We start from the raw sequence: 27445 nt of genomic DNA, 5'->3' as shown, positions 1-27445 counted from the left end.
CAAGCGGCAAAGACGTTGCTTTCAGAGATGGGGAGCTCGCGACCCCAGAAACGTGCACCCGCGCCATACATTCGCGGCCCGGCGGCTAAAGCCCGGTTCAAACAGACCCCGACTGCGAACCCGGGCGCCGGAACCCGCAGAGACGTCAGCGCTCCCTCCGCACGGGCGGTGACGTAATTACGGCTTCCGGCACCCGGACTGAAGAGTTCAAAAATTTTCAACTTTCTCCTTCCCGGGTCGTGACGTAGGTTTCCGTATTTTCTCCGCGGCCAATCAGCGCGGCGCGCTTCCCTTCTCCGCCCCCCTTGCCACCGGCGTTCATGTCGTTCCGTCGTTCCGCCAGTTCCGCGTGCTAATGCCTCCGACGCAGACGCTCTGTGCTTGCTTGCGACAAAGGCTGCGACGATGACCTTCCCGCCCGTCTCCGACGCGGGGAAAGCTACTCAAGCTGCAAAGAAGACTGCCGCTGCTGCGAAGAGGGCTGAAGTTGCCGCTGCGTTTGACGTACCCGAGAAAGCCTATGGATTAGTTCAGCTAGTTTAGCCGTACCCCTGGATCTGTGACAGGTATCGTAGCGACCACAAGGACCGGGACAAGTGAAAGAACTCGATACTGCTTTTAATAATTTATTGACACGGTTTCGGAGACACGGGAGGTGGTTGCAACCCGATGAAACGGCATCTTCAATGCAAATATGAGTGGCCTTTTGAAAGGCCGTTTGTAGAGGCAGGCAGTGGTTGGCTTGCTGGCTGCAAAGAGACCGGAAAGGCACTGGGATGTTATTAATAAGCAAATGTGCTAAGCTTCCAGCTTTGAGGGCATGCTTCTTCACTACAATTGTAATGAAGCAACTCACTTGTTCATTTTCTTTTTTTATACACAATGTTTTACCAGCCTCGGGCACTCTGCGACCGACAAAATTCCCTCCCCCCCGAAACAAAATCCTGGCTACGTGCCTAGCTGCAACCATTGCGCGTGCGAGCTACATCCGGCAGGTAAAAAAGGTGAACGACACTGGTACGCGCTGTAGACCAGTTTTTAGGCAGAACTGTACGACCGCTACCCTAGGTTCTTTAACACCCGTCACGCAGCAGTGAAACACGAACGTCTGGTGGTACGATGCTCATCCAGGTCGAAACGGAGTAAAATTTGACAAGCGTGTGACTCTTACGAAAGCTGCTCTTGCGATCCTGCTGCGTTAAAAATGATATAAACGTGCTTTCACTGCGGGAGAGCACGCTCCAGGTGAGTATTCCCGCGAGCGACGCGCGGGCCCATGTGCAACGCCACTTGATTTATAACATTAAACTAATCCAAAATAAAAAGCAGCACACCCTACCTGGCTCGTGACATTCGGAAGCACTCGAAGAATTCCCGGCCGTCGGGGTCTTCGAACATCTGTCTCACGATGGTGGCATACTCGCAGAGCATTTTTCGAGGCTTCAGGAGATCGCGGTCGGCCTTTCGCTTCTTTTTTCTTCACGCTCCGTAGGTACTGCTTACACGCAGCCGTGAAAGTAGTCAGCCGACGCCAGTTGACAGTTCTTGCATTTGTGACGCACCTCACTACACAAAGGTTCATAAGTGAGGCACTTCGAGCTTCGTAGCCGGGATCCTGCCGAGACGATGCCATCACGAAACAAAGCGAGTGCCGATCTAGACGGAGCGCGCCGCGCTAGCCGCGCGCCCGGACTGCCCGGGCGACGACCCGGCTTGACGACGGCCACTGATTGGTTGCCTGGGGAGCCGCCGTGACGTCACTCCTGTATTCGGAGACCCGTGCCACGCGCCGTCCAAATCAAACCGTGACGTCAGCTCCCGTAAACGGGAGCCGGAAGTGATTACGTCAGTACGGGTTCCGGCTCCCGTGTTCCCTATTCCGAGTCTGTTTGAACCGCCCTTAATGCGCGAAACCGAGGAACGGTGATTAAATGTACACAACTGAAATCGCAGATTCAACGTTTAAGCGTAACTTAGCCAAGACCGAACGTTCCGACCAACTCAAGCAAATCAGAGTGGCGGAGTTAAGCACGCGATATCTCCTTCTGGAAGGAGTATGCTCCAGTGATACGTTGTCACGTGTCTAGCACCATCGTTGTGATTGGCTCGCTAGGTCCGTACCTTCTGCCGTCTGCTACGGTATGGTAAGACGAAATAGAGGACATATTTGGCATCGCTCTACTATTGCCGATTCCGAGCGTAATATCCGGTGGCATGATATCAACGCATTTCGATGAACGCATTGATTTCATTCTGTCACGGCATGACGAAAATGTTGACTTTCACCCACTATGACGGTTAATCACCGTTAACAGACGAGTGCAGGTTTACGTCAGCTCGAATTAAAAAAAGGCTGGTTCACGCACTTGCGGCTTCCTATACAGAGGCTTTAAAGCATCGTGGGAGCTCTTACGGCAAAAGAAAACAGAGCCATATATATATATATATATATATATATATATATAAATGTATATATACGTATCGGATAGCCTTGGAACACTTGTCATTTTTGTGTATTTAAATATTTCTTTGAAACATCGTTCTTTCTTTTTTTGGCTTTAGAAATCATTTGACACTGTTATAAACGATCATTTCTCATAATGCATATATTTGTTCTGGTAAATACTAGAAAATCCTTTGCTCTAGTAAAATGCAGTTTCTGGGTCACCTCATAGATTACGCCAGCGTGCCACTGAGTTCTCTCGTCTCAAGAGATCACAAGAACTCGGTCGTACGCAAAAGTAAATGTGTAAACAAGCCTTTAATTGACTCATGTAAAGCTTCTTTTTATTAACATAACAACTTTAAAAAAAGGCTATGCCAACAAAACATTATTTGTTTGTATGCGGCAATGGAAAGAAGGGCAATCACGGACCCTCTACCTTATTCGTGATGTCGCAAGTATGACGCATTCGTGTATAAAGACATGAACGTAGGCTTACTAGAAATAAAGCGCAAGGATCAGGGAATTTCAGCAGACCTTTCGGCAGGAGCGACACCGCTCCAAGTTCGATCTTCGAAGCATACTCCCGAATCGCCGGGCACAAGCTCCCAAAACTAGTATCGATTTATCGAATAGGCTATCCACTATAGGCCTCCGGTGCGTTCTCGCCATCCAATAAGTGCGATAAAGACATAGACGTCTGCGTGTCCCGTTCTAGTGTGCACTGGTTCGGAGAGTCTTGCTTTCCATGGAAACTGAGATAGCTTATCTCAAGTATCGTTCACCCCTCCTCCGTGTTAATCTATGAGGGATAAGCGTCGTGCTACATGGCTCGTTCGCTTTGATCGACGCCCTACGTTAAGGCTGCGACGACGCAATATATTCCGAAAAAGGTGAGCTGTTGAGTTCGTCCTTATCGCGCGGCACAATTCTCTGGTAACGTATAGGTAACCTGCAATGCTGTCTGGTTTGGTACTATCTAGCGACTGAAGCAAGAAGCATGGTGTATGCGTGGGAGTCCCGGCTGCATTGTTCAAACCTGAAAAATCACTCTGATGGCGCCACTTAGCCTACTGTCTCAACTGAGAAAGATTGGGTAGGCCATGAAGCCGTGATCGCATAACATGACTGTACGGCGGAGGCTACGGCCCTGGCGGGTCAATCGGAACGTTACTTGGAATCACCAGAGTGCGCTTTTAGTGCGAACATGTATAAGGCTTTTCGCTGCGTTATACTGTAATATGTGTGTATTGCACTGGTATACACAGCACAAATGCAAGCCGCGTGCACGCAATTGGGGCACATCTTTCACCCTTTGCCAAGTTACAAAGAGACAGGGTATAAAACCGTGGGATCTCACCCTGCTGTCGCCGCCGGGCCTTTCCCGGCTGGCTCTAGACGCATTAAACACGCGCCACCGGACTACAGCCACCGTTGCTGATCTTCTCTTGCCGTACCAAAATACCCAGGCACTGAAATGGGCGTTGGCCATCAGCCACGAAGGGCATTGTTGGGGAGAACACAATATAATCTAAAATGGCAATAACCTGGCCTGCTAAGGTCATTATGAAGTGAAGTAAACGGAAGAAGAGGAAGCAAAACGGAAGGTCGTTCAAGGTGGCGTCCATGCACACCTGCTTGAAAGCGCCTTTTGGTCGTAGGTTCCCGCATGAACACATGTTTTCCCATTCTCGGAGTGTATTTTCGATGCTGTGTATTTATTCGGCGCACGTGGTTCCATATAGTCATCGACTGAGCCTCACTCGTCAAGCAGATAGAGGTTTAGGCGAAAGAAACGTAATTTAGTATTGTTTATGTGTTACCACGGATTATATGATAGTGCATAAAATGAAAGTGGCCAGGAAAAAAGTGAAATTAGTAAGAATCTTGCGATTGTTCTTCCATTCCCTACCCCCGTGTAGAAAAAGGTGCAAAGGACATTTTTTTTTTTACGGGTGGATGGTATAACATAGCAGACTACGTGATGGTTAGCTGTTAAAATGTAAAAGGGTGAAGATTAGCGTTAAAGCAAAATAAAATATACGATTTGGGTTTTTTAGTATCTGAATTTAAAATGTATGCTTGGCTCTGTTATGCTTTACTATAAACAACTTTGGGTTAACGATTTGACGCTAAAATAGTTATTGCATCGCCACTCCTCATTGGTGTAGAATTAGACCTAAACTCTCAAGGCCCCTAAAACCTACACCACAGAGCTAACTCAGCTATATCCGTCAGCGCTGGAAGTTCAGCTGGCCTTCTGATGCTGTGCTGGCTTCACATTACATCAGTAATACAGCGGTGATACAGCTCTGCATCAGTGTTAAGTTACGTTCAAATCAACTCTGCATCAGCGCTGTTCCTATTCTTGATTGAGCGCTGCGGTGTATGTGTGAACTGGCCATTACAGTACAATCATCGTTTGCAATAATTATTTGTCTTTCATAATATCCGCAAAAATTATACGTAGTTTAAAAAAGATGTATAGCAATTCATTCTCATATGAGAAACATAAGGCATGTGATGCTCTATTGGTCTATAGGGTTTTATCACCGAAATTCTTTCGATGAAGTCGCCTTTAAAACCCGGAAGAGCGTTAAGAGTGTCCTTGCTTCAGAAAGTCCATTCATGGGAACCGGCAACAGGGTTCTTCTCAAGAGTGAAAGAAAATAGACTTTTCCGAAAATCTTGTAATATAACAAATATAAAATCAGTAATCTTGCTAATAGGATTTTGTTGTCGTTTTTATAGGTAATTTTGCAACTTGTTGCGAGCTGTCTTCTTTACTATCACAACATGGTCTCTATTTGCCTTAAAGAACAAATTAAAAAAGGCCTCCTTTTGAGGGCCCGCCCGCCCACAAAACCAACGAGGCATCATTTAATGTTACAATGCTGAAAAGAACATAGCCAGTCAAGCATCTATATACCATTAAGCAAAACACAAAAATGAAAGATACGGTATACATATTAGGCTTACACTCACCGCGTGAAAGAAATACGGGTGTAATTACGATACTAATATTTTGTCTGCTTTTGGATTTTGAGATTATGTGTTAAAGGGCCCCTGAAAAGAAAGAAAAATTATATTTTTAAAGCGTCTGGTTGGGACACGCCCGTCAAGAAATAAATTTTCCGCGAAAAATCAATATATAGAGCAAAATCGACGGCTGCGGCCTGGGACCAACATAAACGTATATAAGCGGTGCCGCCAGTTTTGTCACAAAGACAATCCTACGCAAGGTTTCTTGGTCGGCCATCTTGTCTACTTTTGGCCTCAGCAAAACAACTCAACAGAAGCCGCCGGAAAGCAGTTCAAAGTCTGGAAGCAGCCGGGATTACTGCCTTGCGCGTAAGTTAGTCGGAAATGATAAGCACCGCATATTCACCGTATCGTGGGTCGTTGAACAAACGCTCGTAATTCGTGAAGCAAATCACATGGTTCTCGTATTTCGCACCTAGATGGAGAGTTAGGTATGTGTTTTCGCGCCACGCCTTTTTACCCACGGTAAGAGTGGCTTTCTATAACGGAAAGTTTTTCGTCCAGTCGACTAGAAGTGCTGTTTTGTCTGCGTTAGAACACCTCGAAAACGACACATGGATAACGCCTGAAGGCAAGTGATATATGTGAGCTTCATATTTGGAAACAGCTTATTGCAAGCCGGTCTAATCGTGGCACGCAGCACTAACGGCTAAATGGCGCTCGATCGCTACTTATATAAATTGCGACACCTACGCTAAAGTTCAAGTGGGCCCCACAATCGCAGTAGTCACGTAGCAGGGCACATAAAGAACACGATATAACCAGTATAGTTAATATAATATAGAGGGATAATAGCCATACATTTGGGCCGCTTCAAAAAGGCAAGTCATACGCGCGGATATTGGCGCTGACAGTTGATGGTCCAGATGGGCCCATATAGGTGGCGACGCCTTAAAATTAACAAACAAAACAACAAAACAGTGTTTCTGAAGTCTGTATCACGTTCTTTACTATACTTCGTTTCAGCTTCGGTCCGAGCGCGGCCGATGTTATGAGCCGAAGGGCCAATCAAACACCGCAAAAAGCGCACCGTCATGGCGTGCTCTCTGCGCTTAATAAGACTAGCCGGCGGAGGAGCACGCACAGAGAGACGGCGAATACCGGCTGGTCCTATCAACTGCAGAGAGCAGACCATGAAGTTGTGCCTCTTTCGCTGTTTGATTGGCCCTTCGGCTCATAAGATCGGCCGCGCTCGGACCGAAGCTGAAACGAAGTATAGCTTACTTCACGGAAAAAGACGGAAGGCGTACATTGCGTATAACTAAATAAAGTTGACACACGCTCGAGCAACTTCATGTCGCCACGGGAGAACAAACACACCCAGCAGCTCGTCTCCTATCTTTATCAGCATTTCTGTCACTCTCTTTTTCGTTCTTTCTCCCTATATCGCCCGTGTCAGCGCTCAGGATTTGCAGCGTTCTGCTCCTATCTTTACACACCTGCTATAACCTTGGCGCCCGGAGATTATGGCCTTTGAAAAGTGTTTCATGCTAATAGTGTAATCTTATAAATGAACGGTGGAGTGTTAATCTAAAATTATGTTGAGCGCCAGGGAGTTCGTTCGTTCGGCTGTATAATAACGAACAAAAGAAATAATGAAATTAGCGAGCGCTTTCTACTATTTACTTTCTTCAGGCTAGACCCAGCAGTATGCGGTGGCACTCGAACCTGTTTGTTATAGGTAGTCTACATCAAGCAAGAAAGGGTCCCTCGGAGTGGGGTACCAAGACGGAGGGGAATTGGGGTCAATGTGCTTGCTATTGACATCTTCATAACGCTCAAAGGGGAGAAAAACTTGATAACAAACTCAAACTGAATGTGTGCGCCTAATCGCAGCGACTTGCCATGCCTCTCAAATATATGGAATCGTCCAAAGCGCGAGCAGCCCCCCCCCCCCCCCCCCCCAGCCTCCGACACAGCACACACTCTATTTGGGGCTTTTATTTTTGCGCAGACTGTACATGGTGTACATGATACTGAGATTGAGACTTCTCTTCTTTTTTAGTGGGGTAGCACGACAAGCGGTTAAGGATTAACAATTTGCACCTTATCAGACACGCTACATATAAACAGACATAACAATCCCGATATAAAAAAAACAGATGATTAACAACTCTGTGTGTGCAAACGAAAACCCGAGTAGAGAAAGCCTAAATCACACAAAACTTTACAAGGTATGAGATCTGCAAACGTTCCTTGTGGCTGGAACAGTTATGTGATCATTGGCGCCCGATGATAAAAGGAACAGTAACACCGAAAAAAAATATTCTTTTTACTTTGCTTGTTTATTTAGGCAGTTGAACGGTTCTCATAATCCGCAAAAAAGACAAACATCAAAGAGGAACTGCTCGCTTGCGAAATAACCATGTGCATGCAAACATATCTGTTCTTTTAAGATCCAGTTTCAGCTACTGGTAAAACAAATACCATGATTCGGAATAAACGGTGTAGCCCAAGAATGACCGCCTCTCCAAATAGCTGCTTTGGCTATGCGTGCAAACACTGTTGCCTTGTGGCGCCTGGTCCTTACCCCCATGATGACCAAAACTCAGTCAATATCCACCGTGATGAAGAGAAAATGCTTAGCAAGTGAAACGGAGTAAGATTAATTTGTATCCGACATTCGCGCTTCTTAGATTTTTAGCGTAATCCGCACGATCACTGAGAGAAAAAAAAATAACAGTGGCATAGGCGGTGTACCAGAACGTCGGTATTGGGTACCACTTGTCCACCTCAGAAAGCCTAAACAAAGCAACCATTCTGCGCATTTTCAACGTATCAACTACAAGGGTAGTTCAAAGTTGACCGGCGCCTATGTCCATAAAATGTCTATGAACTTGTCGAACATGACGAACATGCAAATGAAGTTAACGAAATCCTTCTTGAGTACTGATCCTCGCCCAAAATGACGCGTTTTACGCATTCGTAGCAGTTTCAGCTATTATGGCGTCCAGTGATGTGTATGTACGTGTGAAGCACCGGTGCATAATTTGTTTGACGGAGGAAATAGGTAGACCAGGCGATTTTCCGAGAAGATTTCACGTCCGCATTATGGAAAACTCATGATACCACGGGCAGCGGTGCACGAATGGTGTCGACTCTTTTAGCGAAGGATTAGAACTGGTGACAAACTTGTCGCACGGACACGTTAGTCCCGACTGCAGTCACGCAGTGGCAGTCTCACAAGTTCGACAGCTGCCGGTTCTCTGATCTGACGGAGCCAATCAACTAGCACGAAAAGTGCACTGTCACGGCGCTAGTCAATTACGTGCGTCCTCTATCTCGGGCTAAATCAATCACGCACAGTGATCGGCACATGATCCTGAGCTTTTTTTTGAATAAGGGTGGCGATGTGGGTTAGTTGGTTCATACTGACGAAAAGGCAAACAGCGCACAGTAAATGGGGGCTAAAAAAGTGCAAACAGGACAAGCGTTGGCTCTTAACTGAACTTTGATCACATGAAAACAATACAAAATAAAAAAACAGCAGCCCCACCCACGTCAACCCCCCATGATACATTCACCACCTCCCCAAAAAAACAACCTCTTTACTACTTAAGCCCAGTCACGTTTGACTTACGCAGTTGGCGCCTGCTTTTGAAAGACCACGTAAGTTAATTTTGATGCATTCTCTTCTGTTAAGACACATAAAGAGAATGCACCCCTGCGGACTATAGTTACTGAGAAGGGGGCGTGGCAGAGACAGGTCAGTCGATTCCTGCAAGAGCACTTAAGTCGGCTAGAGACCTTTGATCCTTTTTTGGTGCGCAATTCGCAGAGTGTCATGGATTGTCTTAGTACTGGTGCAGTCACAGATGGGGTGTTTTTTTTTTTGTAGATGCTGAGGATCTTTTTTATTCCATCCCTCATAGCACTCTGTCTCGGTACGTGAATGTATTGGAAAAAATTGGCGAGGTTGGGTTTTTGGAGCTGCTCAAGTTTTATCCGAAGTCCACTTTTATCCTATTTAACGGTAAGCTTTACTCTCAGAAAAAATGGAATTTGTATTGGTTCGTCTGTGGCGCTTGTGCTTTGTGATATTTTTTTAGCCAAGTGCGATAAAGCCATATCTGATAAACTGGATGACGGGCGTGTTTGTAAATTGTTTCGTTACGTGGATGACTTTTTAGTTTTGTTTATGAGGTTGGAGGGCATATATGATGAAGATGTCGTGAGGTCTGTTTCAGAAGTTTGCACACATCATGCGGAGGGGCTCACATTCACTCACAAACTTCAGAATGGGGATTACCTACAATTTTTCGATTTGAGAAAAAAATTCATTGCTAAACTCGTTTGCTGGTCTTATCACCCACGCTCAAGGAATAATCTTCTTCCATGTGATTCATCGCACTCCAAGCTGGTCAAGACAAGCATTGCCTCGTCATGCCTACAAGCTTCACTCGAGAAGTCATGTCATCATGTGGTTAACGTTAGTTTTGCCCGGCAGGTTGAGAGGCTGGCAGTGGCAGGTTTCCCAACTTCGGTTTTATTGAGCGTTGCAGAAGGTTTGTTAAAGAAACTCAAGGGCGAACCCCGTCCTCAGAGGAGAAGGCCAAATAAGAGACCTCTCGTAATACCGTATCTCCATAAAACTTAACAAAACTTGAAAAAAGTTGCCCTGAGGTACGATGTGCCATTGGTGTTTTCTGCTCCATGTAAGCTGGCGAAACTATGCGCGAGAGTTGTTGGTTAGAAGGACAAAGGCCCCGCTTGCTCGGTGAAGCATGAAAATCAATATGTTGTTTGCAAGGTGGGAGTTGTGTACACGATTACACTAACATGTGGAAAAGCCTATGTCGGCAGACGGGCAGATGTGTTAATCACAGCCTGCGGGAGCATGACTTGTCGTTGCGATCAGTGGTGGGAGCTGTAGAGGGCCATCTGCCATTGTATTGTCATGGATATCTTTGCAAACCTATCTTCAACAAGACTGGTATTATTGGCAATTGAAGGGGCAAAGTCAACAGAGAAAATTTAGAGGCGCATGCAATTATCAAAGCAGGCGCCAACTGCGTAAGTCAAACGTCGCTGGGCTTAAGTAGTAAAGAAATTCTTTTTTTGGACACGTGGTGAATGTATCATGTGAAATGGGCAGGTTGCTGTTTTCCTTGTTTTGTTTTCATGTGATTAAAGTTCAGTTGAGAGTCAGCGCTTGTCCTGTTCGCACTTCCTTTAGTCCCTGTTTTCTGTGCGCTGTCTGCCTTTACGCTTTTTCTGTCCGAGTGTCGTTTTAGCCGGTGGTAGTAAACGCACAAAGACGACCGGCGCAGTGGCGAAGCACATTTCGAGCTGTTGCATTGGTTCAAGTCAAACGTAGTGTCGGCTACGGTCGCAGTGTGAAAAAGAATGAAGACTCTTTAACACGAAAGGAATGAAAAAGCTGTAGAATCGAATGGAGTCGTGCCTGAACGTTCAAGTGGAAAAGTTAAAAAAAAATACACAGATATAGTTTTGTGCTTGCCCGATTTTCGATTCACTCTAAAAAATTAGAGTTTCGGTCGATGGTGAACAGCCCTTGTAGCTATAAGTGTAGAACTGCACGTACCTTGCATTTCTGCGTATGCATAAATGCAACTCCTTCATTCCTGAGCACAGCTGCATAATTATACCTCTTGGACACCTGCCCCAAAACTCGACTCGGTCATTCGCAGCCGCCGGAACATCAACGAGAACAATAACGTAAACAGTTTTTATGCAGCTCTAAAAGTTGGGTGAATGGACAAGAAAAAAGCCTTTGATTCGGACGCTTTAATATATCTTTAACGTACCGCATATCACGAATCGTAGCATTTGCTCCACCGGAAAACGCCATCAGTATGAAAACAAACACCGAGTTTAAAAAGTTGTACATTTTAACATGTTCCTACTCAATGTATTTCCTAAAGCGAACACCATCACCGTACATCGTTAAGGAATGTGCCCAACGCTTCGCCTAAGGTTGGTTTCTGTTTGATCCTTACAAGTATTGCACATCTAGTTATTTTTACAATTTTCTTTACAACACAATGCAATACAGTACAATCATTATTCTTTTTATAATCCAGTTCAAATGTGAATCACACATAAGCCAATGCTGGCTTTCGCGTGGGCGCGGCAGATTCCTCTGCATTTTTTATTAGAAAACTGTGAAACTTCCACTATAGCACCCCATCGCAAAATAAATTGTTTCTTTCTGCAGAAAAAAAAATAGTTAGACTCTATTCCACTATTTATTTAAACAGCAATAATTTATAATAAATGTTGTATTTTGGCACTGCTTAAGTCACGTCGTTAACAAGAATTCAACTTATCGAAGGAACCCAATTTCTATGGATATTTTTTACTGTATTCAACTATATATTTTTTGACAGCTTCGTATTTTTTAGGGATTTCATCTTGAGCAACTCGACAGATGATTCATTAAAATTTTGGATAGGTAATAGTTTATTGTCGCCTGTCCATATTTGCTATAAATAAATGATTCAATAAATTTTCTGTTCGGTCTTAACGTTCTTCCTTTGGCATTTTTCACCTTGAGTCTCTTGTTGAAACACATTTTAATAAAATACCATACTTCACCTGGTCTCTAAAACGCAACATTCCTAGTTCTTTACACATAGAGTTTGCAGATCAGTTTTTAGTGAGGTAACCAATATCCCAGGTAGCACAAGACGTCGAGATGACGTCAAAATTAGGTCGTAGACGTTCGGCGACGTCGAGATCCTTAACAAACTTTTTATCGACGTCATTAGTACGTCCACATGAGAGGTTCCGAAGACGCCGAACACCCGACGTAGTGACAACGTCATAAGCTTCGCCTCGACGTCTTTAACAGTGATTAACGTCTGTGTGACGTCTTGTATGAGAGGTTTTTTGAACGTAGGGCACGAGACGTACCAACAATGTGCTGAGCAACACCTTGACGTCTTCAACATTAATGGACGTCTGTTCTACGTTTTCTCCGGGAAGTTATTTGAACGGGGAGCACGAGACATGCCAACAATATCCTGAGTAACACCTTGACGTCATCGACATTATTCGACGTCATTTCTGTCTTATTTTAGAGGCTCTTCGAACGTTGAGCGCGAGACGCCCCAACCATGTCTAAGAAGCACCTTGACGTCATTGGCATTAATAGACGTCAGTTCTACGTCTTCTCCGGAAAGTTCTTTGAACGCGGAGCACGAGACGTGCCAACAATGTCCTGAGCAACACCTTGACGTAATCGACATTATTCAACGTCAGTTCTACGTTTTTTTTCTTTTTCGGGAGGTTCTTTGAACGTTGAGCGCGAGGCGTCCAAACAGTGCCTAAGTAAACACCTTCATCAACCAGAGCAAGTGCCTTATAGAGCCCAAGGTGCTGTCATGTCACTTCTAAAATTTCTTGTCCATGTCAGCATTTTTGATACTGTACATGCGATAGACCTTTCAACTTGGCTGAGCTGCAAAAATATCTTACAATATTATTATTCTTGTGACTGTTGTTTTAGCAGGAATTGCTTAAAATGCCGAGAATTCACAGCAACGAAAACCAGGATTTAGCTCGGAGTCAGCGGTGCTGCTTATAGCCTTCTAAGTATTTCTAACTTGATATCAGCGTCTGATTTTGAATGATAATATAAGATTGAATGAAAAAAACGCCTGATGGAGAATGACAATAATGTAAGAGATTTTTGCAGCTCAGCCAGTTTAAAGGGTGGACAGCATGCACAGTACCGAAAACGACGACATTGACAAGAAATCTTAAAGGTGATATGACAGGTCCTTGGGCACTATAGCACGCTTTTTCTTTTTTAGTTTTACTTGAGCTATCTCTTAAACTTATAAAGTAAAAATAATGAACCATGTTCTTTACCTTGCGGTCCCCCTGCTTTCTTAGCTATATTTTGAGACCAGTCCGTCTAACCCTTTAATACCGGTCATTAGGATAATTCTGGAATAAGTCATGCACCTTTTTCTGAATACCAATACTCTGTAATATAAATGGTGAAGTACTGTGGTTTGTTGCTTCAAGGGCCCTACTGATGTCTATGAATAAAGCTACAACTTATTTAATTCTGCCCATATTTTTATTTACGTACTCAAAAGAGCCTTCTAACAGGTCACTGGTTCCTATGTGTTCCCTGGATCAATATTGCGTACTAGTGAATAAATTATATTTTGAACTACAGCTCCGACGTATTGTAGAAATAGAATTTTATATTATATGATTGACCACTTAAGGGTATGCATACTATTATATAATTAAGATGTTTTTATCGATTTTTAATATTGGACGAACAATGGATGTTTTCAGTTTTTTTTTTTTAATATTGCCACTAGAAAAGTACAACTGTATAAGTATAGTGGTTCTGGTTATTATATATTTCATGTGACATTTAATATGTCTAGCTGGAATTGGCTCCAACCCCGCTGCTTTATTAGTCTGAGATGTTTAACAATTTCAATCAGATCTACGTCATTCATGTCTGGGAACAGTAATTAATATTTTTTTTCAATTTGATTCCATTTTTTTTTTGCGTAGCAAAGAGTTTTGATTGAATGTACATATTTCGTACTGAAGTCATTAGCTTGTACATCTAAATTTTGTTTTGGTCCAAAGTTTGTTTGTATTATGTCTTATTTTTTTCGTCCTAACAGTTGGTTTACTATTGTCCAGTACTGTGTACTATCCCTTGAGTTAGAAAACTTAGCCCAATTGAAGTTCCTTTTGTGGATCTTACCAGCGCTGTAACTTGTCTAATTTTTTGGGGTTGTTCTTAATATTTGTCATTATTACGCGAAAACGGTTAAGTAATTGCCAAATTTTCGTGTTTTTTTTTTTTAAATCAAGTCATCCACTTCTTTAGCCACCCACTGATTTTCATGTTTACGCCGTTTTGTGGTGCATATTTGAGTTGAGTTTGCGTAAATATATTTGTATATTTTAACAAAATTGTTCTGAAATTATTCTCGGGTATGTTCTCTGGCAACTTTGTTCCAGTATATTCCTTTGATATATCAATCCACTTTCCCATTCTCTAGAAAAAAAGCTAGTGATAATTTTAGTCTTGTTATTTTTTAGAAAACAAATCTGCAATTGTTGCTCCTACAAAGTAATGATCGGCAACTTTTTTTCTAAATAACCTGCCCTTTGGTGTTAACCTCACGATTCCATCTGTGTAAATTTCAGAGTCTCTGTTATCATTTAACCACTTATTGATACCATTTAGAAATTTATTTACATTACCATGAGGTGCTCTGCATATGCATAATATAGATTTGTTGTATTCAATCTCAATATGAAGAGGCTCCGTTAAACAAAAAATACTTGTACTTTTTTGGTTATCTTCTATCAGTGGTTTACCATAATTATAATTTTTCTTGCTATCCTCTTGTCTCTATTATGTTAAAACACCTCAAATTTATTTAGAAAAATAATGTTTCTTCCTCTTGTTTAATATTATTTTCCGAAAATACAATTACGTCTATATCACCAAAGTACGGTTTTACCAGGCTGTTTATTTCATTATAATGTTTTCTAAGACTGAGAACATTGCCTTGCAGGAGAATAAAACAAGACTCGTTTACAGTATCGTTTATACTTTGCGACTACTTTTCAAAAGAATATTACTTTTTGTTTTTTTCGTTTATCACAAATCATATAGGAACAACAACTAGCAGATGTATCTCTATTTAATTTTTTCAGTGTCTTTTGTTTTCGATTCAAATAGTTGATTCGCCCCCTCTTTTCGGGCACATGAGCACCTTTCCTTATACTACACGAACTTGCAGCCGAAGTGTTTTGCTGTGTTCTTACATAAAACAATACTGTTCGATTTGATGCAGTCAAGTTTTTATGTATATAAAGTTTATCTGCCCCTGTGCCATTTTTCAGCTTTCAATTGTTTTGAAGCCACGCGTTGCGACCGAGGCGAGAAGTGAAGGAACTTCTACCTCGAATATGTGATTCCTACTACAGGTGTGTGAGCGGAGTCAGGAATATAGACAAGAAAACACATGACGTCCCTACCGAAATTCGCGTGACTCAACTATTCGTTTGGCAGACATAAGTGCCAGAGGCACACTAAATATGTATTTCTCTACAGCCGACACTCATGAACTGTGATGGTGTTTTTACAAGTGGAAAGGGTAAAAGCACGCAATGCTGCAGTTCACGTCCAGTCATTATATGAGCTATCACATTATTCTGCGGTTTTGTTCTTTCAAACTTTAAAAAATGGTGTGCCAATTTTGTTTCGAATCGAATAGTGAGGCTTAAATTTTAGTTTCAAAAGGACAAGGAAAACTGACATGCCGTGGGCATGCCTATCCGGAGCGCAAGTTCGTCTGCCTCTTTTGCAGGGGTTGTGGTGACGCGAAAAACCCGAGCTCTGATTCGCTCTGACTGGAGAATGATGGGTAGATCTCAAGGCAGCTTGCTTTGAGGTTTACCCACTATTTCTAAATAAGAGCCAATCAGTGCTCGGCGTCTCTCTGACGTCACCACAACCACAGCAGACGCACAGCACAGCAGACGAACTGGCCCTCCGCATACTTTTTCACCTTTAGTCCAGAAGCAGCAGAAATTGCGAGTTGATGGGACCAATGAGAGTGAAAGAAATATGCTCCATCATGGTGATCGTAGTGTTTCTGTGCGTGTCCCGTCGTCGCCGAACCAATCATAAATAGAAAAAGCCCAGTGACTTACGCTTTTGACGCTGTTTGATTAGTCCCATTAGCGAATAACGTCGGTTGCGTCTGGATTTAAGCTGAAACCGAATATAGCAACGGCTATAAATGACACAGTGTTATTAATTCAATCCGAGCCAACATTTGAAACACCTATGCTGAAGCTAACCTCCTTTCGTTCGTTCGCCACAATGGAGCCGTTAATCCTTGCTCCCAAACAGTAGAGCCGATGCAAGCTAAGAAAGGCAAGGGGCCCTTATGGTTCACCTGTCCCTTTAATTTTTTCCTTATGGAATCCTGGTTTTGTTGCACGATTAGCAGTTCGCGTTTGCTGCTTTTCTCTCCCGTCTAGGTTGACCTATATAGTGTTACACTATTTAATCTTTTCCCTTTGCCCCTCACCTCCGCCCTGTCTTGGCCGAAGCGCAACACTCGCAAGAGTAAAGTGAAGAAAAAAAGGCGATATAGACATAAATGTGTAAACCTTTTTTTTAACTACGAGCATTGTAAGCGTTCTCAAGACAAGGCACGCAGGGCAGCAGCGATACTAATGTGATAGTGTTCAAGCACAGCGCCCATGAATGTTTCTTAATAGACATGGTTTTCTTGCCTAGAGCATAGGACCAAGAAAGCAGCAAAATCGCTATAGTATACCTTTGTGTCCGCTGTCGAGGAAATGTGAACCCAGAGGAGGGCGGTTTTGAAGCTGTATTAGCTCACCTAAGGGAATTAGGTCACGAATGTTTCTGAACGAACTTCTCATCATTTCTGCATCAACGTAAGCGTGAATTTTACACTTAAATCATTTTTATATTTTATGGAATCAATTTTCGCTCAAACTAGTGTAAGAGTTTGGGTCGAGAAAGGCAATAATAAATCATTCTGGGCCGTCGCACTTGATAGATTTTGAACTGTGACTGCAGTCTGGGGGTTATTTAGAGTATGGCACTCGATTGACTGTTTGCCTTTTTTTAAATCAAAATATTGAATGTCAGGCGCCAATTTTAGGCAAATCATAAAATGCATTTAATGAGCTTTAACTTGAACCAGCGATTACGGCTGAACTGTGGCGACGGCCGAAAGCGGAGCGAAATTACGTAGTGTAGCAATAGATCCTCCATAAAAGTGCGCTGTTTATGGTAGCTGCCTGGTCATTCGCCCGAGTCCGCCATTTTTAGGGCACGAAATAGGGGGGGGGGGGGGGAGTGTTGGAACCAACTGCTGAATCATCGTTCATTGGGGATTCGTATCCCACCATACGGTTGGTGCTCAAGATATGACGACCGCCAAAATTACTTTTTGGACATTTGAAAAATGCCTAATAGATTGCCGGGCTATTCTCGCTTCCAATCTCTTCCTGACCACTGATACCTCCTGGTAAATGCCCCCCTTTCCCCAGACATGAAGAAGGCCTCGTCTGCTAAGTTTCGCACACAGATATGCAACCCCGAAAAAGGTTAATAAAAAAATACCAGCAGATTTCTATGCCATCGATTTTTTGCAGTGGTTTGTGATTTGTTATTGAGTAAGGTGGAAGAGGGTGTCAATACCCCGCGAAAAGTGTTGTTATATAGACAAGCTGAGTATGATAATATTTCTTCGGAAGTCTCACTATATGTTTCTTACTTTTTAGACTTGCGCGTGAAAAATGAAGTTGAGTACTTGTGCGAAATTTCCAAACAAAAAATTGTATTCTGCTCTCTGAAACTCACATACCATCCAGAATTCTTAAAGCTAATAAGAGGTATAATTGTTGATTGCATAACCTATACGAAAACAAATAAAATGTAAACGCAGAGCTTATAAAAGGTATCAAATGAGTCTGTCTGATGCATCGAAGCAAAATCTTGAAGAGTTACCTAGAAATCTTTAAAAAAATGTACAAGGAAGCAAACTTATCTTCTATGAGTCTCTTTAAGAGAAACTAGAAATTGATGCTCGGAAATTCTGAAAATTTGTGAAAACCAGCAGAAAAATTTATACTTCTAATTCTGCTTTGTTAAAAAAATCGCAATTTAATATATTGGGACATCGAAAAGGGCGGCTTTTTTAATGCTTCCTTTAAATCGGCTTTTACGCCTTCTGTTCCTAATAGTAACGTTCATGCATCTGATCACATGAACGATACAGCTATGTCGGATGTGACAATAGAGATGTATGGGATTGTGGCATTACTAAAAGACAAACACGTCAAAACCTTGTGGAACAAATGAACTTTGACGATAATATTTCTTGGAGAAGGGGAATTTCCTTCTCCGAGGAATATTACCGTCATTCTTGTGCAGCTAATTTGCACCTTTGAAATAATCGCATTATCACCATAGTATTAATTTTGGCCGATTAGTTTTCACAAATTTGGAGAACGGATTGCAGTGTATTCAGATATCATTTGGGCTAATCACTAGAAGCTTGTTTTGCCCTGAGTGACTAGAAAAGGGCAAACGGGAACCATTTCGTCGTTTACCCTGAGATTGGGTTTTTTTTTTTTTTTTGAAGAACAGAAGTAACAGAAAAACAGACAGGTCACAAACTCGGGTACAAGTTTATTTCAACAACTTCCTCTTATATAGTTCGTTCTCGTCGTCATCAACCAATCACATACGACTTGTCCTCTGCACCGTGACTTTTTTCACATACGACTTGTCCTCTGCACCGTGACTCCGATTGTTAAGTTACGTTCAAGAAACCCGGAAGAAATTTATCGCCCACTGTCCGTTACGTGTTTAAATCGCAATCAAATGCAAAGGATCACGCGAGCCGGGCAACAACGATGAAAATAATTTCTGGAGAAGGGGAAAAAGAGGGACAAAGGACAAACACAAATCTTTAAACAAAGCTAATTGACCGGTGCACGGCCGGAAAAATCTGCCTGGTCCGGGTATCGAACCCGGGACCTCTCCATTTCCAGTGGAGCCCTCTACCAACTGAGCCAACCAGGGGTTACACGTCAGTTTCTTCCTTCTCTTGTTTCTCTTGTTCCCGTTCTCCAGGGATTATTTTCGTCGTTCTTGTTCCAGTTCTTGTCCAGCTCGCTTGCAGCTTTCATGTATTTGAATTTTAATCATAACCTTATTTTGCAAGCCTTTCATTCTTGTTGGTGTTAGACTGGGGGCAGCTGATAAAACCTGTTTGCTCTACTGACGTCTAACCCCTGGTTAGCTCAGTTGGTAGAGTGGTCCCCTGAGAATGGAGAGGTCCCGGGCTCGATACCCGGACCAGGCGGATTCTTTCGGCCCCGCACCGGTCACTTAGCTGTGTTTCGATGATTCCTTTCTTCAGCCAAGCACTTATTTCACCGCGGTTAGTCGTGTGTAACACAACTGGAGGAATTCACCCATTTTGTTTCGAATGCTATTGACAACTAAGAGTTTGTAGGTTGTATATGTTTATATTTTTTTATAAATCCTTCGGCACCATGCCGCATTTTTTCTTATTATTAGAAAAACTTATATACCTAGGTATCAACCACAAAATCGTCAACTGGGCTACCGATTATTCGTCCGGTCGTGAACACAGCGTCGGACTCAAAGGCAACAAATATTCGTCAATTTTAGTAACCACAAGCGTAGCACTCAGAAGAATGCTGGGGCTCTTGTTATTTTTCATATTTTTCAGTGACATTTGTGAAGGTGTAAAATTTCATGTTAAGTTATTTGCGAACGATTTTCTAGTATTAAGAATAGTTGAACATGAAGCGGATGTTTGTGTACCTCAGGAAGATTTATAGAAACGGTAATTTGTTGTGACCGCTGGGAAATCGAGCTTAAATATCAGAAAGTGTTAATGTATGTTTCTCTTGTTGTATAGCCTACCCAACTGCATGTGAACTGAAAAGTGCTGTAGTTGAACGTGTAGATAGCTATACGTACTTGGAGCTTGATCTTCCGTCCAATTTACGGTGGAACGAAAAGTTTGAATATACTCTTGCCAAGGCTAGTGGAATAGACTTTGTTAGTAGGATTTTTAAATATACATCAAGTGGAGTGATACAGACATATTTTTCTTTTATCAGGCCGATTCTAAAATATTCGTGTGTCATCTGGGACCCGCCTCAATGTTACCTAGTACAAAAGTTTAAAAAAAGATGTCCAGAATCAGGCATTCAGGTTTGTGACAGGAGATTACAGCCCATGCACAAGTTGTACAGAAAAAAGACGAAAAAAGATTAGGTTGGGCCACTCTTAAACATCCGAAAACGTGTTTAACGTAGTAATGTTTTCACACAGTGTATCATAGACGGGCAGCTATGGAAAGAATCTGTATATCTTAGAGCCGCATTCTGTATACGCAAGATTACATGACTCGAAAAATGTGGCAGAGTTTCGTTATCAAACTGAATATATTTTTTATCATTTTTTGCTCGAAAAATTGAGAGGAATTCGCTGTCAGAAGAGCTAATCTCGGTTTCTGATGGCGTTGTGTTTTATAAGAGACTAGAAAGTTGTCTTAAAAGAGAAATATATTCGTGGTTGATTTTATTTTCGTGTGTGTGCATGAATTTTGAATATGTTCACTATGTATGCGCAATCGACGTACCCCTTTTTGTGTGTGTGCACCTTTTTGTGTGCGTGCATGCATTTTTAGTATATTCATTTTGTGAAAACAATTCATGTACCCCATGCATAATACTTAACGGCAGAGCAGGTATTTTTACAATTAAATAAAAATGATAATAGAGCTGCGGCAATGCCATAACTTATCTGTGCACTTGCGTCGCGCTGGTGACGTTACTTGCGGCGAAAACTTGTCGGTTGCGAAGCCGACGCCAATGGCGCTCTTCGATCAGTTAGTTTTGGTTCGAAGTCGCGTAGAAGGTTGATGCTTCCCATACCTCAGAGCCTTCTGTTAATTTTTACCCCGAATTTCATGGAATCGCGATCATCTCTCAAGATAGATTAGGCCCTCAAAAATATATTTTGAAAGGATAATGGAAAAAAAAACTCTTGGCTTAATTCGCTAAAAATCATATTATTTTGCCCGTTCTCTAATGGTCGCTGCGGCCGCTAAGTTGTAGCCAAGTTCAAAGATAACTCCAACGGATATTTCTTTTGTTTTTCTAGACCAGCCAAAAAAAAACACCCTCTGTATGCTTATGCACGACTTTCGTTTCAGATTCGCGCCCTGTACATCGATTCTTCCAGAAATGAGACTAGAAATAACTACACATAGCTCAATGTAATGTTTACTTTTATTGGTCGTCTTTGATGAAAGCAATTTTTTTTTAAATTTGTTTACAGGCCAGGCGCACAATGGTCAGCCGAGCAAGGTACTTTCTCCTGGCGACCTTCATCATTCTTCCGTTGGGCTTGTACATATCAACTAGGCTGGCCCAACTACCGACCCGCTCATTCTTTCCCCCATTGCCCGGGGGTAATGTATTTTTCCAATTTTCAAACGAAAGCCAACCAGCACTAAAAAACTCATCAAGCATGACAGCAACTAATCTGTGGAATCCAGTGCGAGAATTGTCCAGGGGATACGGACGCCTGCCGTTCCCAATAGAAACCACCGACGATCTGCCGAACGCTCACTCCGTCGTCTTAAATTGCAAGAGGAACTTGGACTACCTCTTCTTCGTGCATACGGCTCCTGACCATCATCTGCATCGAAAGATCCTACGAGACGCATTAGGCAAGGACAGCTTGTCCCTAGCGTACAACTGGAACATAGTGTTTTTCGTCGGCCTTTCCACCAACAAAGACACTTCGCGAGCCATCAAGACAGAGGCAGATGAGCACGGTGACATCGTTGTCCTACCCTACTACGACACATACAAGAACTTGACCTACAAGTTTGTGTACGGCATGAAATGGGTCACGGAATACTGTTCCGATGTAAAGTACGTCGTGAAGATAGACGATGACGTTGTGATAAACCTAGCACTGATGATGACGTATCTCAATGAAGTGCCGGCGTCACAAGCTCGTGTTTTGCATTGCCAAGTCTGGGAACACATGCCCGTCCTTAGAGAAACGAACTCGCCCTGGTATCTCTCGAAGGACGTTTATCCCAACAAAGAGTATCCGGAATACTGCTCGGGGAGGGGGCTGGTGTTTAGGAGTAGCCTCTTACGTCCGTTGTACAATGCCACGTTCTGCTTGCTGTTTCACGGCATAGACGATGCCTTTGTCACCGGTGACGCGGCGTTGGTTGCTAGGGTAGGCCACGTTGATATCAGTCGGTCATTTTCGCACGAGGATAAAGACTGGACCAAAGTGACCTCGGGTAGCATTATGTTTTGTCACGTTCATGACAAAACTTTACGGAGCAAGTCGTGGGATATTATTGTTAAAAATCTTACTAGTTCTTTACAAGAAACTAGCACGTCTAATTTAGCTGATAAAGCGACGGTGAGCCAGCGTTTGAAAGCGGTGGTTACGTAGTTTAATACATACAATGGAGTCGTCGTGCTCTTGCATATATATTAAAATAAAATGCCCTCCAGGAGCGTGCTCATTAAAAACGCAAGGATATGCGTTCGCGAGCTTAACTAAAGCGTGAGTACTGCAATGTTCACTTGCTGCTTTTGTGATCCCGCCAAAAGGGATATTCCTGAATTATCGAATCATTCAAAGATCATTTGAAAAAGAACAAGCTAACAGAATTCAACCAATTAACGAGTCGGAATTATTCGTGCTATGCATTCCACGGATTCGGCCACAATCCATGTTTGTGCGTCTAATCAATTATTTATTGTACAACCTGGCACTCATTCAAGTTTTGTAGTAGAAGAAATAGTACCGCGCTTCATTTAATGTTTGTTCTTAGCACAGACGTAATTGAAACCCAATATGGCGCTTTCTTTTCGCCAGAGTTTAAGTAATGCCATTTGACATGTTTAATGAAAATAACTTTTGACGCGTTGATCTAGAATTCTTTATGAACTAGAAGAAGTCACATAGCTTTAGTTAAATCGCAAGATATGCACAACCTTAATCTTATATTCACGAGCCACATTCTTAATACTCCGAAAAATACTCCAACGCCACAAAATTAAACAAAATCACACGAAATAATTTTTAATATATATATGTCATACCGTATGTGTCATTAAATATTTGCCTTGCTGCGCCCACATTCGACTGTATGAGTTTCAAAGGAAGCTTCGGAGGAATTTCTCCAGATTGCTTAGCTGTGATGATTATCGTGTAATTTATTTAATTATGTGATTATGTCTTTACTGTTTGTGCTTAAAGGTACGTAAACATTTACTGAACTTGTGAAAATAAATAGAAATGAATGTGCATCGCAACAGTTTTGGAAAAGGGAAACCTCTTTTGTAATATGTTACGTTCGTCTTGGAGTGAAATCTTACATGCCTGTTACGTAATGATTGATTTATTAAGCTTTGTGAAGAACTTTCCTAGAAATTTTATATATATTATCTGTTTTATGAGTTTCATTAACGAACTTTAAATGGAATGTTTCAGGGTTGCGAGGTTCTAAAGTGAATTCAGTTAATTGTCGTTGCGCTTTGTTGGAGTGGGAACAAACCTGAATCAAGTACCCTAACCAGCTTAATGTGATATCAACGAGACACGTAACCTGTGCATATTTATAAAAACCGATTTTTACATGTATATACAGGGTGTTTCTGAAAAAGCTTTCAAAAATCCCTAAAATATGCTGTTTGAGATTAAAAAAAAAAGAAAACTATTTCCGACAACAAATTTCCAGCCTTGGGGGTTGTCAGTGATTTCAAACAGGTACTAATTAGCAACGTAATTAAGTAAAATGTACTAAATATTTTTTTATTTATTGTAAATAAACTTAAGGTTCCACTCAGAAACTTGCTACGCAACATCGAAAACCGCAAAATCAAAAGCTTTTTTAGGAAGATGTCAGACCGGGGCAGCATTTTAAGGCGTTCTAAAAAAAACTTTGGACGCGTTTTCAGGTTCCGGTTTCTCATCGATGCCGTTGCGCCCGCGGTCCTGGTTGCCGGTGGTCGCTGCGCCAAACCTCCGCGTCGCCTCCCTCGTAGCATAAGAGGAAGTATGGCGCACGTGTGTCGCGCGTCTCGGCCACTGGGGGACAGGACCGCGGGCGCAAAGATGCGCTCCGACAAGCAACCGAAACAAAGAAAGGCGTCAAAATTTAGCAGTTATAAGACTGGAGTAGAAGACTCTGGCTGTACTCGAGGCTGCAAACGAATGCACGTGGTGAGCTGGGCCGGCGCACGACGTACGTCGATATGTGTTCACTTGACTTCGCCAATACGGCGTTTTCGTTCGCTCCCCGTGCCAGCAAAATAGCAATTTATTCGTTATTCGCTGTGTATTGTATGTGCGACAAGAGGAAGAGGGTACTTACTCCATCGCCTCTGAGTGTGAAACAATCCACGACGTCGTAAGCAATGGCGGTCCGGAGACGATAGCAGAAGACAAATACACACCCGAGCGAAACCGAGACCTAAACTACCCGCGTCGGTCGCTGCTCTTCTGCACATTGCCCTTTGCCAATGGGCGTGTAATTGTGTAGGAAACAGCAGGTATAAGCTACTTGGATGAGAAAATATGTTAGTCAGAATTAATCTGAAAATGGTTTCCTCACTTCTCAGTTTTTTGTGTGGTGCGGGTGGTGTTCTTCTACTGAGCTTTTAGTGTTCTGTACTGTCTGGGTAGATCGCGGGTAGTATGGGTTCCGGTGTCCTTTCCGTGGTCAGATGTGCACAATCTCGGGCCGTGATATGGGCGTGTGCATTGCCTTTCATGGATGACCTTCCTGTGCGGTACTTTGCCTTGTAGAATGCGTAGCGTACACGGGTGCCACCCAGCCAGACGTTAAGCTGCGGCATTCCTCTTACGAATCCGTCACTATGGTGGATGTTCGGTTTGCGTAAGGGCAAGAGCTACGGTAAGCTCTTCAATACATTTTGTCGTTGCCCGTGGGATGGAAGCGCTGCTCAGATACTCACACCCGTCCGTCAACACGGTGAACATGGCTCATATGCCGTTGTAGTTGGCTGCGTCGGTTTGCGCCATCATGGGGATTGTGTCTTATTTAAGGTTTTGGCTTCTGCTTCTATGAGGCCTTCACGATGGCTCGGGTACATGTTTTGAGGAATTGGGTCATAATTACATGTTTACGCCACAATTCCGTCATCACCCGTGGCTGAGGCTGGTCTCGCGGAACCATGTTGTGTTTGGTCAGAACTTTGCGGTCCGTTTGTGTGTGAGCGAGCCGTGCACTTTGATTTGACAAGTGGACCTTAATTAGTTCCTCCACTTTGTTATGTAGCGCTATACGAAGCAACTTCTCTGTGGGTACGTTCAAGGTAATCCTAGTGCTTGTTTCACTGTGTCCCGTATGAGCACGTCGATCTTGGCTTGTTCCAGATTTGCTCAGGGTGACGAAGGAAGCGGCGTGAGGGGACAAAGGCTTGGACTTAGCCTGACCCTGTCTCCCTCTTTAGTGCCTTTGTGTTGGATTGCCAGGAATGAAAATGACGAAAGAATGAACAGTGAATTGAAAATAATACTTTAATTGTCGTACTAAAATCCCTTGGTCCTTCTTTTACAAATAACGACAGCCAGTGCAAATGAGAATGCACATTCCGCGATAACAAAATGGCGGCATTTGGTTGAAACCTCTGCTGTGCGCCGACATTTGCTTCCTAAAACCTGCACCGCCAAGCAGTACGCGCTTTAAATTATGTTGCTATTTGTAGTAAACTCTTATCTAGGGGCTTTACGGCGTACTTGTGCCAAATAAAAATAAAGAACGAGGTTTGTGGCAGCAGAAAAGCGGGCGGCGATTTGGCGGCGTAACTGCAAGCGACAGCGAGGCTAACTCGACAATGTCCCGCGCTGTTCATTATCTAGAGTGCGTCACCATCTGGAATATTCGGCACACAAGGTTCGAGCATCGCGAGTTCAGGGCAAGGATGAGCAGGCACTTTCGAGAACGAGAAAGCAGGATAAAATGAGTAGTTATATCTTGAGTATAGAATAAACGAGAATCTTCAAGAATACCGTAAAATGGGCATTGCTTGCTCGGCCCGTCGTGCGGCAATGTACATGGCTTGCTTGGAGGTTCTTGCGAGTTATTGCACTTTGCATTTTTCCTGCCGTCCACCTGGATGAGCAGGCCCAGGATCCTAAAGGACTTGCTTGGCCTGTTGTCGTGCCATTCGAGAGTGACTTGGATGTTGTCGACATCCTTTTTGGTTCATGCGCCTTCTCAGCACGAGACACTCGGACACCTTTGGCGAGCAGGACATTCCCCAGCTTCTTGCGCATTGATTCAACATCTCGGCGGCGTGCTCAAGCGTGTTCTGCAAGCCTCCGAGAGAGCCGGTGCCCACTCAGAGGGTTACATCGCCTGCAGACAGGACATGGCTAAATTTCGGTATTCTTCCCGAATGCTCCGAGTTGTCCGAGAGCTCGATGTTGGATAACAGTGGGGAGAGGACCAAACCTTGGGAAGGCCCTTTGCAACCCAGGATGATAGGTTTTTTAGAGTCCCCGATCTTAAGTACCGCTCTGCAGTTGGAGAGAAAGTCAACTTTGCTGTGGGTCCTCTTCCCGTAATTTGTGTCGGTTAAGGTTTAGATGATCGCCTCGTGTTCCAAGTTGTCGAACGCTCCCTTCAGGTCTAGAATGAGGATTAACCTCAGGGAGTGATGCGTGGCTAGGACGAGGATTTGCTCCATGAGCTGAATGAGTACGTCCTGTGTCCCGAGATGTTTTCTTAAGCCAAACATACCATCGGGCTATAGTTGCGTTCCGCCGAAGTGATTCCGGAGTCTCTTCAGTCTTCCAGAGGGTGTTAAAGTGGATGAGTAGAATATACATGCCGCGATCGTGTAGGTTGAAGAGGCGCTTATTCGTGATTTTGCCTGGCCCCGGGTCACTGTCCCGATTGCTATCCGCAATCGCCTCCAGCCTCCACACTCTCAACAAAAGGGTTGTCGTGGGGTACTAACTCTGGGGTCGTCAGAAGCCGTCACAGATATCGCTACCCCACCTTCGTTATACTAACAACCCCACGGGTAATCACACGGCACGCAACCAACAGGTTGCCACAGTGAGCACCCCCAAAAGCAACATGGCGGCTGGCAAGCGACGGTGGAGCAGTACGAGTAAGGCCTAGCGAACTGGACTGCTTTTTGCTAAAATACGATTCTCAAGTGCGTGCGCCCGTTCGCGGCCTTCCGTGCGCACTGAAGCACTCCAAAACGCGCCTCGAACCACGGGCACCGCACGTATTACGAGTAGAGGCGGCGATGTGAAAGGAAGGGGGGGGGGACAGGCAGGCAGGCATTTGAGGGGGTGTCCGCGACTGCTTTCGCGCGGCCGGCTGCATT

The 27445-nt window shown here is 43.5% G+C and overlaps 1 protein-coding gene and 1 non-coding gene across 2 annotated transcripts; one reads left to right on the top strand and one right to left on the bottom strand.

Moving 5' to 3' along the window:
- Positions 1–3219: 3219 nt before the first annotated feature.
- LOC8025069 (beta-1,3-galactosyltransferase 5) lies at positions 3220–25629 on the top strand. Its single transcript, XM_029969411.3, has 2 exons — positions 3220–3336; positions 21375–25629. The coding sequence occupies exon 2, from the start codon at positions 21387–21389 to the stop codon at positions 22518–22520; it is 1134 nt and encodes a 377-aa protein (XP_029825271.2). The 5' UTR covers positions 3220–3336; positions 21375–21386; the 3' UTR covers positions 22521–25629.
- Trnas-gga lies at positions 19004–19076 on the bottom strand. Its single transcript has one exon. It is a non-coding gene; the product is annotated as a tRNA-Ser (tRNA).
- Positions 25630–27445: the final 1816 nt, after the last annotated feature.

The sequence above is a fragment of the Ixodes scapularis genome, unplaced genomic scaffold (assembly GCF_016920785.2).
Source record: "Ixodes scapularis isolate PalLabHiFi unplaced genomic scaffold, ASM1692078v2 PGA_scaffold6__148_contigs__length_123643588, whole genome shotgun sequence".
NCBI lineage: Eukaryota > Metazoa > Arthropoda > Arachnida > Ixodida > Ixodidae > Ixodes > Ixodes scapularis.
Note: the sequence above shows the minus strand (reverse complement) of the source record. Positions and strands in the feature narration are given on the sequence as shown.